We start from the raw sequence: 15893 nt of genomic DNA on the forward strand, positions 1-15893 counted from the left end.
GCAATTAATTCAAAATCTGTTGGAAAAGAAATAAAATTGCTGACAAAACACAAAGAGGAAGATAGTGTAACCTTTTGTGGTGGGGAATTCTACATATGCAGTGCTGCCACAAAGAAAGCCCTCTTGACCAGTGCCATCAAATGTGCATCAAAAGGCACTGGCGTGCACAAGGTAGCCTCATCAACAGTGGAGGCAGGTCTACTGCAGGCATTGCCCTCCTAAGTGAAATGTCAAGCAATTTTTTTAAGTCCCCCCATCTCAAAACTGCACTTTCTCCGGTCCCACAGACACTCATATCCTTTCCATTTGAACTTGAGAGTGAGTCCTGGAGATATTTCTGTCAATCTCCCATTCTCTGGCCAATCAGCTCTCTGTACCATTCCACCAACCCAAAAGTATTGCTATACCTAGGAGGTCACTCTCATCTGTCTCCAGGAGGAAAAACTGTGTGATACATTTGTATGTTAGTAGTGGTGCAGCCTCTTTAGCCCTAGTTTTGCAGGTTTCTCCTCTTTCCTGTTGTATGATGGTTATCCAGCCATAGTATATAACATTAGTAGGGGCTGCTGCCGTAGACCTATTGGCCTGGTAATCTGTTTTGAGCATATTCAGAGCTGTTTCTTTGAAGGCAAGATATATGCAATCATCTGCATTTATCATTAGCATTTATTTTTTTGCAAATAGAGAATGTGAGGACTGGGAGGAGAAATGGTGACTGGCTTGTATGCATGTGTTGCAACTTCCAACAGTTTGTTTTGCTGGAGCTGCAGGATTTTTTCTTTAGCTACCATAAATCTATGTGTGTCATTAGGGTATGAGAAAAGTATGGAGGTTTTACATTCCTATTTTGCTTTAGGTTTTTAAAATGCTATGTGTGTGTTTGGTTGGCCACTGTGAGAACAGGATGCTAGACTAGATGGACCTTTGGACTCTGGGCTCGTCTTACATTCTTATGCAAGCTGATTGAAGCAATTACAGAACTGGATCATTAACCAGTTACTATGGTTAACCCTACACCGATTCTATTAAATACAAGGCTTCCTTATTGGTGAGGCAGGTGCACTCTGTGCATTGTCATGCTATTTATTTTTAAGACTCATAGTTCCTAATTATGACCTTCTTCTTCCAGTTGGATTCCTGCACTGAGAGGGAGTTGGATTCCATGGCCTTAAAGGCCCCTTCCAACTCTTCTATGGGCTCATCCAAACGGAGCGGGATATTCCACGTTTTCCATATCCGGTTTGTCATCTGACAGTCCTCACTTTGCCTGTTTGTTCGCTCTTTCCCAATAAAAAAACCGCTTGTTTTGCACCCACACACGCAGCGAGAGGACCCGTACTTCTTCTCGCTTTTTCCCAGCTCCGCCCATAACACTCCCCCCATCAGCCAATTGGTCCGCAAAAATATGACGTATGCTCCTCTCCCCCTTTGCAACAAATCACAACAAGGTGCATGTGCTTGAACGTACAAGCGCGAAAGTTTGAATTTCCTGATGGTTTGGTGATAGTGGCTGTAATGGAGTTCCTTGTTGCTCACCACTCTGGAGCAGCACCGGCCGGGGGGGTGTCTCCAGGTGCCCCTGACCATCCAGGGGGATTGTGGGCAGTGCAAGGGATCAGTGCTTCTAATCGCCAGGCGAATCCCCCCATAACCCTTGGGCTCATTCACTGCAGGGTTCAGCCCCGGACCGTTATGTGGCTCGGCGGCAGAAATGCTGCCCCTGAGGAAAGCAAACAGCCCCCCCACGGGTGGCCGCTCTTAGCTCGGGCAGGGAATGAGGGCAAACAGCCCCACGTGCTGCTGTGTCAATCTGCGCTGAAGCGACCAGCACAGGCTTTGCGGTGTTCCCTCTGATAAAAGAAACATGTGAACCACTTATATGCCTATAATTCCTGTATTTTTGTTTGTTTGTATTTGCGATATTTTGCAAACCGACAGTATGCTTTTCTACCTTTATGCATATTAATGTTTCTGGAGATACACATGATTGCAATTCCACTTATTTCTCCAGAACAGCAAGTAACGATGTGTCATGTCCAGTCTCTATGGTTGCGGGTGGCTGAGACGCTCTAGCAAACCACTTATATGCCAATAATTCCTGTGGGTTTTTTGCCTGTATTGACTGTATGCTTTTCAGCTCAGCTGTCGTTGAAATTAACAAGACTCAAAGAGGGTAGCCTTGCAGGCAGGAAAGCGAAATTGACTAAGGGTGCCTGAGTGTCTGTAATCCAAGAGGAAAGACTCTATTTCTCTTCTCCCCCCCCTCCCTCAACTCTGGATGCCTGGAAGCAAAGACCAATACGTTCAAGAAGGGCATTTGATGTGGGGGTGAGGGGTGGGAGGCGGAGGTTAGGCAAAGATAAATATTTTCTCCCTTGAAAAAGTTTACAAACAGCCACAATTGCAGATCTCACCCTGAGTGGCAGCCGAGTTTGCAGGTTGGCTAAAAATTAACCGCTGTTGCTGCTTCTGCACAAATGCGCTTTTTTGCATCTGCGCAGTAGAAGTTGCAGGGGGCCCCCCCAACACCACACCATTGCTCTGATAGGTTCCTTTTTCCCGGGCTTTCCCCGGACATTTGCGCACATGCGCAACAGTGGAAATACGTGATTGGCTGAGAATGAGGGAAGGGATATGGGGAACTGCCCAAGAACCACCCATCAAACGCCCACAGCTGTAAAGTCCGCGGTATTGCATCCGAGCGCCTGAAGGTACAGCAGATGATTCTCGGTTTAAAAAAGCAAATTGTATGATTTGTGGTATTGCAGGAGCGGATTTAACTGCACAAAAATGCGCAAAAGCGCATGGCGTCATATGCGAAAAATAATGAAAACACAAAGCGATCATGTCACACATTTTACAGTCGTCTGGATAAGCCCTATGTCTGAAAGGAAGCTGTGGTTTGCAAGGAGTTGGTTGTACTAATAGTAAAAAGCACAATAGACTAAGGCGTTTAATTAGGTAAAATATTGCCTGCAGCATTTTCTTTCTCAGTAAGCCACTTGGCAAGAGTCTTGTCTTGATACCTTAAAACAAACAACACCAGAAACCCACTGGAAGATCTGGAGCCATAATTTAAAATCACTCCTCTCTGCCACAGACTCATTGTAAGGTGTTGGATGCATTATTACTCTGGTATCCTTTCAATCAAAGGGGCATCCAACTAGCTATGGCTTACAGCAGAAATGTAACAACAGTCCAGTAGCACTTCAAATGCTAGCAAATTTATTACTTCACAAGCTTCATGGATTACCAAGAATGATGCATCTAATGAAGCAGGCTCTAGCCCAAGACAGCTAATGCCATAATAAATGTTAGTCTTGAAAGTGCTGTTTTTTTTTTTTTGGCTAAAATTGCACTATGATCTACTTTACAGGGTTGTTGTCAGGATAAAAAGACTACAAAACACTTTGGCAAGCTTAAAATGCTATTATAAAAACTAGGTGTAAAGAATATAGGGGTAGCTGATAGCCAAACAGGGCCCCACTGAATCTAGCTCTGGGAGTTTGGTCAATGAGCACACCACAGGGTATAGTATGAATATTTTTTAAGAAAATAAACTATCAGAATCACTTCCAAATCACAAACCCAACAAAATGTAATACAACAGGAGAGATTGCTTGAGAGAATATAGCCACTAAAAAATAACAAAGCTAAGATAAACCTGACTAAACACTTAAGAAATTTAACTCAGGTCCCTCAGCAAAATAACAACAGGCTCTTAGTATAGTTAGTTACCAAATGGTCAGATGAAAGAGCAGAGTCCTAATACAGGCCCAATGTAGAATCCTCCAGGCTCTCAGCAGGGGTGTCCCAAAACTTATGATCCCCCAGCTGAGGCCCCAGAGAAAGATAAAAGTTTAAAAACACTTTCCCCCAAACCACCCGCAACAGGACGAGCCAATCACAGGCCAGGAAGGGTGTGACCCTTCAAGGCCATAGTAGCACAGCTGATTTCATTACTAAGTAAATTACATTACTAAGTAAATGACGTTAAACACAGGTCCATCTACTTAGGTTAATCAAATCTATAACACCTTCCAATATGCTGACAGGCAAAATACAAAGTTTACACAGACCACCTTTCAAAATGAATGTCAGCAACAATATGGATCCCATTCATGATAGTAGGACAGTGCAGAGGATGGTTCAGATGAGAACTCAGTATAAAGTGCCTATATGCAGTATGGGTACACGGGCTGCACCCTGTCTGAACACCCACCCAGACAAACCTGTCCCAGCAGACAGCCACACATTGGATTTGCCAAGGACCTACATGTAAAGTCCAATGTTTGTATGCCTGAATACCCTAGCTGAGTCTGAGATTCTTTTTTTTCTTTGCTTTTTAGACTGGGGTATTTAGTATTAAACCTGACCCCAAATATCCTTCCTCCAATTCAAAATAAAGAACAGGCAGGCTGGAGAAAGAGTTTTTAGTTTGATTAATCTTTATCAGTATTACTTTTATATTACAGTATTACTTGCAACTGAATTGTACGTCGCCTAGAGTGGCCATTGGCCAGATAGGCGACACACAAATTAAATCATTATTATTATTATTATATATACATTCCACTTTTCCTCTAAGGAGCTCAAGGGGTCTCCTTTTCCTCATGTTATCCTCACAACAACCCTGTGAGATAGATTAGGCTGAGAGACAGTGACTGGCCCAAGGTGTACTTCATGGCTAAGTGGTAATTTTAACCCTGGTCTCCCAGGTCCTAGTCCACTTAATATTCCTCTGCCTTATTCCACTTCTGGAAAGAAGATGTAGAAGTGAATAAGCTAGGATAGGAGAATTATATTTTCCATAGGTCTGGAAATTTATGGGGGTTCTTGTTAACAGTCCTGTGTGACACCTTTAAGACCAAGCAATTTGAGTTGCAACCCTGTACATACTTATAAGGCTGCAATCCACATGGAATTTGTTGTGCTTACTTCTGAATAATGTGCAGTTATTATTGCATGAACCTTCACTAGAAATTGTGACCCCAGAAATCCCTTCTGAGCCAAGATAAGACACTTATGTGCTATGTATTAATAACACTGCAATGTTTAAGTGTTCATTGTTTCTTTGCAAAGACAGAGGAGAAAAGGAAAGAACCAGAGCAGGTGGAGACCACACAACTTTCTCCCAGCAGAGAAGCAACCATGACAGGAGATACCCCTTCTGAACCAAAGTAAGATACTTTTCAGTTTAGTTAAGTGTCAAGTATTTGTACAAATGCAATGATTAAGGGCTCATCTACACGGTGGTTTAGTGTATGTTTGGTGCTACTCACATCTCCTTTAAGTTTGCATGGTTCACATGATGTTACCAGCAAACAGAAGCTATCACACAGTTTCCCCCCTGTAAATCCATACTAACCCAGTCCACTGAAAATATGAAAAGGGGAGAAAAAAATGTCTCCACTCCATTTCTCTAATGGTTGCAGACGCTTTGCTCTGATGCTTTTAGGTGGCTGTGTCAATCGTTCCCCTCTTCACGCCCACTATCTCCTCCTTTCTTCTTTCATTTTGTTTTCTGCGGGCTAATATGCAACTTCTGGATGCTCTCCTCCATTTTGCAGGTCTTTTTTATGTTGCTGCAAATGAAGCCTTTATTTTCTTCCCCCCCCCAACTTGTGCACAAAAGCATAACACTGCTCAAACGAAGATTAGTATTTCAGTTGTATTCTACCAACCATAGGCAGGGAAAACACAGATATTCGCACTTTTGGATTTTTTTTAAAGGAACCTACTGCAGCTGGTAGAACAGACTGAGCATGCTCAGTCACCTAGCAACCAGAGGGAGTAGAAATGTATAATTAGAGGGTGGGGCCACAAGGAAACAGCAAGACTAATCCTTCCCAGAGGAATGCCTACTTGTGTGAATGGGAAAAACTGATTGGCAGCTACCATTGAGCAGGAAATGCGGACAGTGCAAATCCATAACAAAGGTAAAAGCAGTGTATTTGCTACCAAGAAATGCTCCCATACAGATGAGCCAACATATCCACAGTATTGGTGGAAGAGGATGAAGAGAAAACCAGAACTTGGTCATGCCTCTGTGACTTCCTACCAACTCCACTGGGTCCACTATCTATCAGCCACCACTGCTCACCAGTACATCTTATGGAAAGATTCTCATGAAAGAATGCAGTCCTTAAGGTAGCCTAACCTCAAGCTGCCGAGGGCTTTAAAATGACCAAAATCTTTAACTGCACTTGGAAACAGATCAATAGCCATTATAGCTGATACAGCAAAGGGGTCTCATTATCCTAACATTTGGCACCAGACAAAATGTTTAAAGCAGCATTCTGCATCATTTGAAGTTTCCAGGTGGTCCTCTGAGTAGTGCAACTTACTACTCAGTAATGTTCTACAGTTATGTTATGTTGTACAGTTGATCTGAGGTTTGCTTTTTGCCAGTATTTGAGTACAGTGCCGGTGCCAGGTTTTGTGTAGCCTTGGACAAGACATTCTTAAGGGTCTTTCTTCTCTGTCTGGCCTGTGGCAAAGATTGATTTCCTGCCCCATTACACTTAGTGAAGAAGGCATGTTCCTTCTCCAGTACATAACGTTCCTAATTAAATCCTGCCTAGCAATGAGATAGAGTAATTCAGAGGGTAATTTCCACCAGCAATAGCTCTCTTCCTCTGCCCCCAGTATGATGGTAGGTGTCTACCATCTTTTCCCAATTCCCCAAAAGGTGTCACACTTGTCACCTGGCAAGCATGACCTGAGCTATGATTGACTGGAAACTGCCAGCTGTCAGGCAAATGCAACATGCATAAGAGACTAAGGGGGACTGCAGACATGTTGTCCCCAATGTGAAACTGATACCTGCAGCTACCAGTGCCAGAGGTGACAATTGAGAGTAAGTTTGCAATGTTAGTTTGGGTTAGTTGCCTAGAGACCGCTTGGTATTAGGCGACTGACAAATGAAACAAACAAATAAATAAATAATAGTGTAAGACTGGTTAGACCAATATTCTGATACGTTGTTCTATTTCAATTTTGAGCTGCATGCTTGCTATTTCTCCACCCTCTTCCCTTTTACCTATATTCCTTTTGAATAAATTATTTTAACTGCATTTTGGGGCTGTATTGGTTTTTGGACACGCTCAAGGGCTGGTTAATCTCCCATGTGGCTTAGGCCACTTGGGGCTACGCTACTGGTTGTTAAAGCACCTGGGAAAGCAGAAAGGAGATGGGCGGAAGTTGCCAAATCAGAGATTTGGAATTCAGCTACCTGTTCGCCTACTTTTTAGGAGACCACCATAAGGCAGTGAGAATCCTGCACCCTTGCTCTAGATGATCCATAAGCGGGTGGTAGTAGCAGAGGACACTTTCTCCAGGGCTATTACCCTACCCTACAGGGTTGGTGCTAAAACAGGGGACCAACCTACCATGACAAGGCTCACCTTCTCTTTGCTCTTGCCGCTGTCCATTGGCTTGCGTCTCCCTCTGGGCCCAATTGGCACCATTTCCCAGATATATAGAGGGGAGAAGGTGTGCAGACGTTGCTTCTTCTTGTCCTACTCCTCACTCAGAGAGGGCATGTGAACAAGAAGCAACAGCAAGGAGGAGAAGCAACAGGACCAGGAGGCAGGGCTGTGGAGTCGGTATGTCAAACCTTCGACTCCGACGCCTCTATTTTTCTACTGTCCGACTCCAACTCCTTCATAAATGGCAAATGTATATTAATTTTTTTACTGTCTGACTCCGACTCTGACTCCTTCATAAATGGCAAATGTATATTAATGTATTAACATTAATAAATTAATATTAATATTAAAATATTGATTTTATTTTGAAGTCAGAGTCAGTACATTTCTACCGACTCCGACACCACCCAAAATTGCTTACGACTCCGACTCCACGACTCCGACTCCGCAGCCCTGCCGGGCCCAGGGATTACAAGTGGGCTCCCCACTGAGGTGATGGACTTAAATGTCCTTTGTGGATATTTGTCACTTGCAACAATAACATAAATAATAAACCTAAAATATTAATTTCCTTAAAAAGTTGAAGAAGCACTCGCAGATAAGCATCTTCAAATACAAACCAACATAAACAGACTTGAGCTAACGCACAACAGAAACAGCAAGTTCTTCAAATGTATGAGAAAGATCACAATGTATTCCAGAAAGAGGTCACAACATTACAAGAATAGCTCATGTTAGTTTAGCACATGTAAAATGTAAATCAAACATTTTAGCCTACTGGGAAATCTTCTTTCTTTCAACTCAACATTCTACAACACCTGGGAGAGAACTGGAAAGATTATCAGCAGTTCTGCTTTCTAAAAACCAAACAGAAAAAGTAAAGAGAAAAATTCTTCCTTTTTACGAATGTCAAAATGCTGATTTCACAAAGTTCAGTTATAATTTAGTAAAAGCTGTGTTCAAATAATACAAAAGGCAAAAGCACAGTCAAATAACTGATATGCCACATGCGTGGTGTAGACAATCCAGTATACTTGAAAAACAGAAGTGGACTTCTTGTGAATGACGGTAAACCATATGAAATACATCTGGAGCCCTTGTTCAGGATCAAGTTCATCATCCATACAGGACCATATATATCCTTATATAAATAAAAACCATTACAGATGTGTGTATCATGCCATACCTTTCCCTATCACAAGAATCGGAGATAAAAAGTGGCAATCCTAAGCATTAGCATAAGCAAGTAAATTCTACTTCATTGTACGTTAATTGAAAAATAGCAATTTACAGTGGAAATAATTTTTTTAACAAATAATTCTACTACACCTCATTTAGAGCACTTTGTGAACAGTCTGATGCATGCACAAGCACAGCAGCTCACAGGTCTGCATAGCAGCATCCCAGAACTGGTTAGGATGCAACTAGTTCTTTCCTGTCAACATTTCTGTGATCCACCTCAGCCATTGATTCCCTTCTACCGCTGTAGAGATATGCAGAATCCCCCTACAAAATTTTGCAAATCTCACTAAAATCCTGTTTTTACTTCCCTCAAAATTCATGAACATTTTCCTAGGGTATATCTAAACTTACATTAATATTTTTCTTTACACAAAATTTGGTGGCAGATCTGCCTTTTGGTTCCTGTGAGGACCAGATTTATGTGGGATAGACAGGGGTGACACATGATTGTAGCAGTAGCACAAAATAATGTTGCTTGAGCTACACTGCTGCAAAACACTCTGCACTGCGGTACGAGTAACTCTTTTGGACCAGGTTGTCAATTATTAATAAACTGTTATCTGCACAGTGTTGATAGACCAAACTAGATTTAAAAAAAAGCACGGAGGGGAGGGGGATGGAATCCAATTGGTACCAGTGGAGATGCCTTTTCTTTGATTAAAACAACCTCCCCTGAAGCTTCTATTTAACTCACAGGGAAATGGCCCTATTCATCACACATTTCCTTTCCTTAACTTTTGCCTTCAAGTTACTGGCTAAATGATATTTGTTGACAATCAAAATTATCATACAACTTGGCAATTTAAACAACAACCCAGCAACCTCTCTGCTGAATAAATCCTCAGGTCTCCAATGTAATGTTTGTATGAATGCTTACTAACCATGGTATTGTCTCTCAGGCCCATAAACTGAATGTGTGAAGGGAAAATGAGAAATAGGGGAAATCTTCAAGACCCGCTTCTGCTGCCTAAATTTCCTGACTTGAAGCATTTAAAGAAAATTAAAACTACCATTTATACCTAAACAAATGGAATACTCTCACATATTGAAATGGTTTCAATAAAGACTTTGGGATTGGAATTTAATGGTACCATAAAAATGTACACTACATATCCAGTAAAGAAGTTAACATACAGTTTGTAACAAGTGCTGCACTTTGAAATATGTATATGATACATTTTGCAAAGAAATGTATTTGACTGAATTTCTTAACATATGTATAAATATAGAACTCCTTGAACTGGTCTTCACACTTCCCTGTAACATGCATTACTATAAAGTGGGCTAGGAATATGAATTTCTTTTTTGCTTAAAAAAATCTCCATCTGTAAATATATGTAAGTATTTTGAATCAAATCTTGTAGTCTAGAAAGGGACAAAACAAAAGCACAGAATTGTTTTTAGCAGTGCCTTTTATTATTGTCTGCTCTTACTTTACTGATTATTGTTGTTTTATGACCTATTGTATTTTTTTTGAAGGATGGTATAAAATATTTAAACAAAAATGGAGTCTACCTTGTTTTTTAATTTGATTATTATTTTTACAACAGAAGGTGGTAACTTAAGAGTTATTTAGAGTGTAGATGTGGCAAAAGGAGAAGTGTGCATGAGCTGCAAACACTGAATGGAGGCACACTGCATGGTTGCATATATTCTGAATTAATGATGTAACTAGATTTCATGGTGAGCATTGAATTGAAATAAAAGGAAAAATGGTGTAAAGAGGGACTTCTGTGCTTGTGTACTCTGGAAATGTCCTTTCTGGATATTAGAGTTACTATTTCTAGCCTTTTATACTTTGAATGAAACACACTGCATATAACTCTAAACCAAACCATGACTTAGTGTGAATGAGCAAAGATTGCAGCTGCAGTGGTCCTTCCTCACTCCTGCTGGTATGGCACTGCCTGGGATAAGCCATGGTTTAGCTTAGTGTTACATCCAAACCCGGATTTATGGTTTGATTCCCCCATGAGTGGTAAACCAAAAATAAACGTAGTTTGTCTGGAGTGAGACAAACTATGAGCTTGAGTTTGGATGTCACTAAGCCAAACCATGGCTTAGTTCAGGGTAGTGCCCCAGCTGCAGGACCAAAGGAGGAGTGCTGCAGTCACAATCTTTGTTCTGGGAACCCACACATTTGCCCATTCATACCACATCATTATCCTGGATTCTTCTAAACTAGAAGCCTATTATTGACCAAATACTGAAAAATGCCCAAGCATCATTAAGATACCTGCAGGTTTTCACCCAAAGGAGAAATAGCTTTTGGGGATGATTGTAGTCAAGAAAATTGTAGCAGCGAGGAGGGTTTTTAAAAACTGTTCCCCAATGCCATAGTACGGCTCTAACTGGGGATAGCTGCTATTTTTTTAAAAAAATGGAAGATCCTAATCATTGCTCTCCAATGTCACAGCAAGTAAAATTTTAATGTGTTCTTTCTTCTCTTTATTATTTGATGTCATATGGTTATTGAAAATATATCAAAAATTGGTAAAGACACAGTTTTTCAGCTATAGAAATATTCTAGTAATAAGTATAAATTTATTGATTAACTGTAATACAACCCTGAGATTCTAGAAAATAATAAAAAAGAGAATTTGAAGGATATTCTTTAAACTTACCGTTCCCGTTGTGCCCAAAGAAAGGTGATTCATCTGTTGTGTCAGGGGGCCCATCATACTTGCTGGCTGCATGGACATTGTGTGATCCATTGTTGGCGTTAACACAGCACCCTATAAACACATATAAGTTCTATCACAATATTTACTTCAATTTCATATTTAATTTTTTTACTGAATGACCTTAAGTAAAATATACCATATAAAATACATCTGATTCAATAAATATCCATTGTCAAGGTGAAGGGAAAGAGAGGCAACCCACCTTCGCTGGCAGATTTTGGGGTACCATTAAAGGACAGTAAATCATCAGATTATTTAGTTCATTATTATCATTATTAACTAATATGGGGAACATTTGGATTTTCTGCCAAAATGTTTCATCAAATGGTTTTTCTTCAGATTCAGCCTTAGTCACTGTCACAACTAAAGCAAGAAGGCAAAATGACAGCCTGTTCTGTCTATTTTGTATGCAGATATGGAGCTTGGAGGCAGGAAAAATAGCTGCCTTTCTAGAATCCACTGTAGAGCAACTTCTTTCTAATAGTACAGCAATCCTGTTGTATGTTAGTTCCTGAATTATATGCCAGATCCTAATACATGCTATACTTAGCTTCCTGCTCTTGACAAAATAATGGACATAGGCTGGTGAACACCAAAGGAAATCAAATGCTTCTCACAGAACGTTTGGAATATATTACATAAAATTTCATTCAGTACTATTTTACATGTGTCCCTTTTTCTTTTTGTATTCACTAATAGGCAAAAAACGCTTCCAGTTTAAGAACTTACCTATAGCCAACAGATATTTCTATCAATCTTTAAAAAGTAGGGAAATTGGGTGGTTATAGTGAATGCAAACACAATTTGGGTTGGTCTTTCATAATCCAATCCACTTCCTGTGTCGCTTGGAAGAATTTGGTAACGTGCCCATTAATGAATTTCTCTGCTTTTTAATCTGGGAGGTAAGAAATGGGATCCTGTTCATGTTTGCTGAGAATGGATTGATCATTTGCATGCTTATTGAGTTCAATGGGATTTACTCCTGTGCAATCATGCTTAAGATAGGGAAAACCAACCACAAGAGGGAGGAGAGGGAGGGAAGGTTTGATCATTTGCATGGTCATTGAGCTCAATGGGATTTACTCCCATGCAATCATGCTTAGGATAGGGGGAGGAAAGGAGGGGGAGGAGAGGGGAGGGGGAAGGCAGGGGAAGGGAGAGGAAGGGGAAAGGCAGGTTTGATCATTTGCATGCTTATTGAGCTCAACAGGATTTACTCCCATGAAATCATGCTTAGGGTAGCTGAAACTGACCACAGGGGAGGAAGAGTGAGGGAGAGGAAAGCAGGAGGAGGGGAGAGGGATAGGAGGGGCAGGAGGGAGGGAATAGGAGGAAGGAGGAGGGGAGGGGAAGTTTGGTCCTTTGCATGCTTATTGAGTTCAGTGGGATTTACTCCTGTGCAATCATGCTTAGGATAGGTGAAACTGTAATGGGAGAGGGCAGGGAGGGGGAGGAGGAGGGGAGGAAGGGGAAGAAGATGTGGAGAGGGAGGAGTGGTGGAAGGATGCAGGAGGGGTGGAGGGAGTGAGGAAGGTGGAGAGGGAGGTGATGGGGCACTGGGCAGAGGGAAAGCACCTTTCCTTTCTAAAAGGAAAACATAGTTAATAGTATCATCATTTGGGGGTGGGTCCACATTTTTATTCTACAGCAGAGACATGTCTCCTGCCCAAATTTAAACCAAAGCTGATCCTGGACACATCCACATCAAAAATTTATTCCACTTTAAACAGTTATGGTTTCCCCCAAAGAATCATGGGAAGTGTAGTTAGTGAAGGGTGCTGAGAGTTGCTAGGAGATGCCCTGTTCCCCTCAGAGCTTCAATCAGAGGAGCTGACTGTTAAAGCACTCTGGTCACTGGAGCTCTCTCAGAGGAATAGGAGTCTCCTCTCAGCACCCTTCACAAACTACACTTCCCAGGATTCTCTGAGGGAAGCCGTGACTGTTTCATGTGAAATCAAAGTCTGGTGTAGGTGTGGACGCCTGATTAGGCAAGCCAAGCACCAAGGGTGCTTTTAAAGATGAGGTGTTTGTGGCCAGAGTGGTTTAGTAGTCAAGCTCCTCTTCCTAGAGAATTCTGTGCTTGTAGCTCTATGAGGAGAATAGGGCGTTGCCTAACAACTCTTAGCACTTCGCAAACTACACCTCCCAGGATTCTGTGGGGGAAGCAATGGCTGTTAAAAGTAGAATCAATGTCTGGTGTGGGTGTGGCCCCCTGATTAGCCAAGCCAAACAGCTGCTAGTCTGGCTTTTAGAACACTGACAGTTGGTTCTTACTGAACATACCTGCGCTACCATATATTCCAATGTTACTTTTCTTAAATTAATTAAAAAATAGCCAGGGGAGGAGGGGGAGGGGAGGAGAAGGGCAGGTTTGATGATTTGCATGTTTATTGAGTTCAGTGGGATTTACTCCCGTGCAATCATGCTTAGGATAGGTATGTCCCGTCCAGAGTCGGACCCAAGAGGCTGAGACGTTGGTGCAAGTAAATCTTGTTTTATTAGAGTAATGGATACATCAAAAGCAGTGCGCTTCATAGAGTTCCTACAATAACTTACTATAATTCCCTAACAACACTTTAGACCTGCTTTGCAACATAAAAGAGAGTGTATGCAACCCTCCCCTCCCAACTCAGCAGACTTATATAGGGGAAGTTTTGGAGCGCAATCTCTCACTCCTTCGTACCCCCGCCCTCTGACCAGTACGCTTTTCCTGCCGTCGAGAGCGAGGTGAAGGGGGGCGAACTTCCAAGGGCTCGTCTGACAAAACAGGGTCCTTATCAACAGACAGGGAAGCAGAAGGTGGGGAAGCCTCAGACATCTCTAAGTTACGGGTGGACAAAGGGGGAGTTACTGCTCTTTCACAGCTTGGCAAAGGAGGAGTTCCTGCTCTTTCGGAATCCTCCCCTAATGGCTCCAGGAGGGCGTTTGGAGGCTGAGCACTATCCTGAAAGGGGGAGGGTTCACCCGTGGGAATTGGTGGAGCATCTAACACACTCCCTTTCTCCAAGGCTGGAAAAGACACAACAACAGCTGGATCTTCCGCGCCTTCTGGCCATGGAGGCGCCTGCAATTCATGCCTTCCCCCTCCCTGCTCATCGAGAGAGAGCGGAGGCTCGACAAGGTAAAACTTACCAGAGGAGGAAGGAGGGACGGCTGGAGTGGGCAGGGAAGGAGGAAGAAGGAAGAGGGGAGGAGGAAGGGAGAGGAGAGGGGAAGAAGGGGAAAGGCAGGTCCGATCATTTGCATGCTTATTGATTTCAATGGGATTTACTCCTATGTAACCACGGTTAGGATAGAAGAAAAGGAAGAGAAAGGGGAGTGGAAGGAGAGGGAGGTGGAAGGAGGGGATTGGTCGGGGGTGCAAAGGAAGGGGCAGGTTAGGGCAGGTTTGATCACTTGCATGCTTATTGAGTTCAATGGTATTTACTCCCATGCAATCATGCTTAAGATAGGTAAAACTGACCATGGGGAGGAGGTGGTGGAAGGGAAAGAAGGGGATTGGAGGGGGAGGGGATTGGAGGTGGAAAGAAAGGGATTGTAGGGGGAGGGGATTGGAGGGGGATGGAAGGGGCAAGAGGAATGGGATAGGAGGGAGAAAGGAGGGTGGGTTTGATCAGTTGCATACTTTTGAGTTCAATGGGAATTATTTCTGTGCAATCATGTTTGAAAATGGAAATGGACTGCCTTCAAGTCGATCCCGACTTATGGCGACCCTATGAATAGGGTTTTCATTGTAAATGGTATTCAGAGGTGGTTTCACCATTGCCTTCCTCTGAGGCTGACCCAAGCTCACTCAGTGAGCTTCATGACTGTGTGGGGATTCAAACCCTGGTCTCCCATGTTGTAGTCCAACACTGACTTGGAGGAGGTGGGGGGGTAGGAGGAGGAGGGGAGGAGTTTGGGTGGGTGGGCACTGGGCAGAGGGGAAGCCTCTTTCCTTTCCAGAAGGAAAACCTGGTGAACAGTATCATTGTTTTTCAGGGTTTCCTCCACCGTTTTATTCTACAGCATGCACATGTAGCCTCCCACTCACATTTAAACCAAAGCTGTCCTTGGCCACGTCCACACCAGACCTTTATTTCACTTTGAACAGTCATGGCTTCTCTCAAAGAATCATGGGAAGTGTAGTTAGTGAAGGGTGCTGAGAGTTGCTAGGAGATGCCCTGTTCCCCTCAGAGCTTCAATCAGAGGAGCTGACTGTTAAACCACTCTGGCCACTGGAGCTCTCTCAGGGGAATAGGAGTCTCCTCTCAGCACCCTTCACAAACTACACTTCCCAGGTTTCTCTGAGGGAAGCCATGACTGTCTCATGTGAAATCAAAGTCTGGTGTGGGTGTGGACCCCTGATTAGGCAAGCCAAGCAGCTGTGAGTCTGGCTTTTAGAACACTGACAATTGGTTCTTACTGAGCATGCCCGGCATTATCATTGAGTTCAATGCAAACTTTATTAAATTAATTAAAAATCAGCCAGGCATTTTTTTTAACTTTTAAACTGCAGAAGATGAAGGTCAGAGTATGGGGCAAAGTCAATAACAGG

At 42.6% G+C, this 15893-nt stretch overlaps 1 protein-coding gene across 4 annotated transcripts in view; it reads right to left on the bottom strand.

Annotated features, from left to right (window-relative positions):
- The window catches only part of RBMS3 (RNA binding motif single stranded interacting protein 3), a 734215-nt gene that overhangs the window by 28671 nt on the left and 689651 nt on the right, over positions 1-15893 (bottom strand). For all 4 annotated transcript variants that reach the window (XM_061586167.1, XM_061586164.1, XM_061586166.1 and 1 more), the window contains one exon: positions 11297-11407. In XM_061586167.1, coding sequence (XP_061442151.1) covers positions 11297-11407 — 111 coding nt within the window. The remainder of the gene's footprint in view (positions 1-11296; positions 11408-15893) is intronic.

Source organism: Rhineura floridana, chromosome 10 (genome assembly GCF_030035675.1).
Source record: "Rhineura floridana isolate rRhiFlo1 chromosome 10, rRhiFlo1.hap2, whole genome shotgun sequence".
NCBI classification, from domain to species: domain Eukaryota; kingdom Metazoa; phylum Chordata; class Lepidosauria; order Squamata; family Rhineuridae; genus Rhineura; species Rhineura floridana.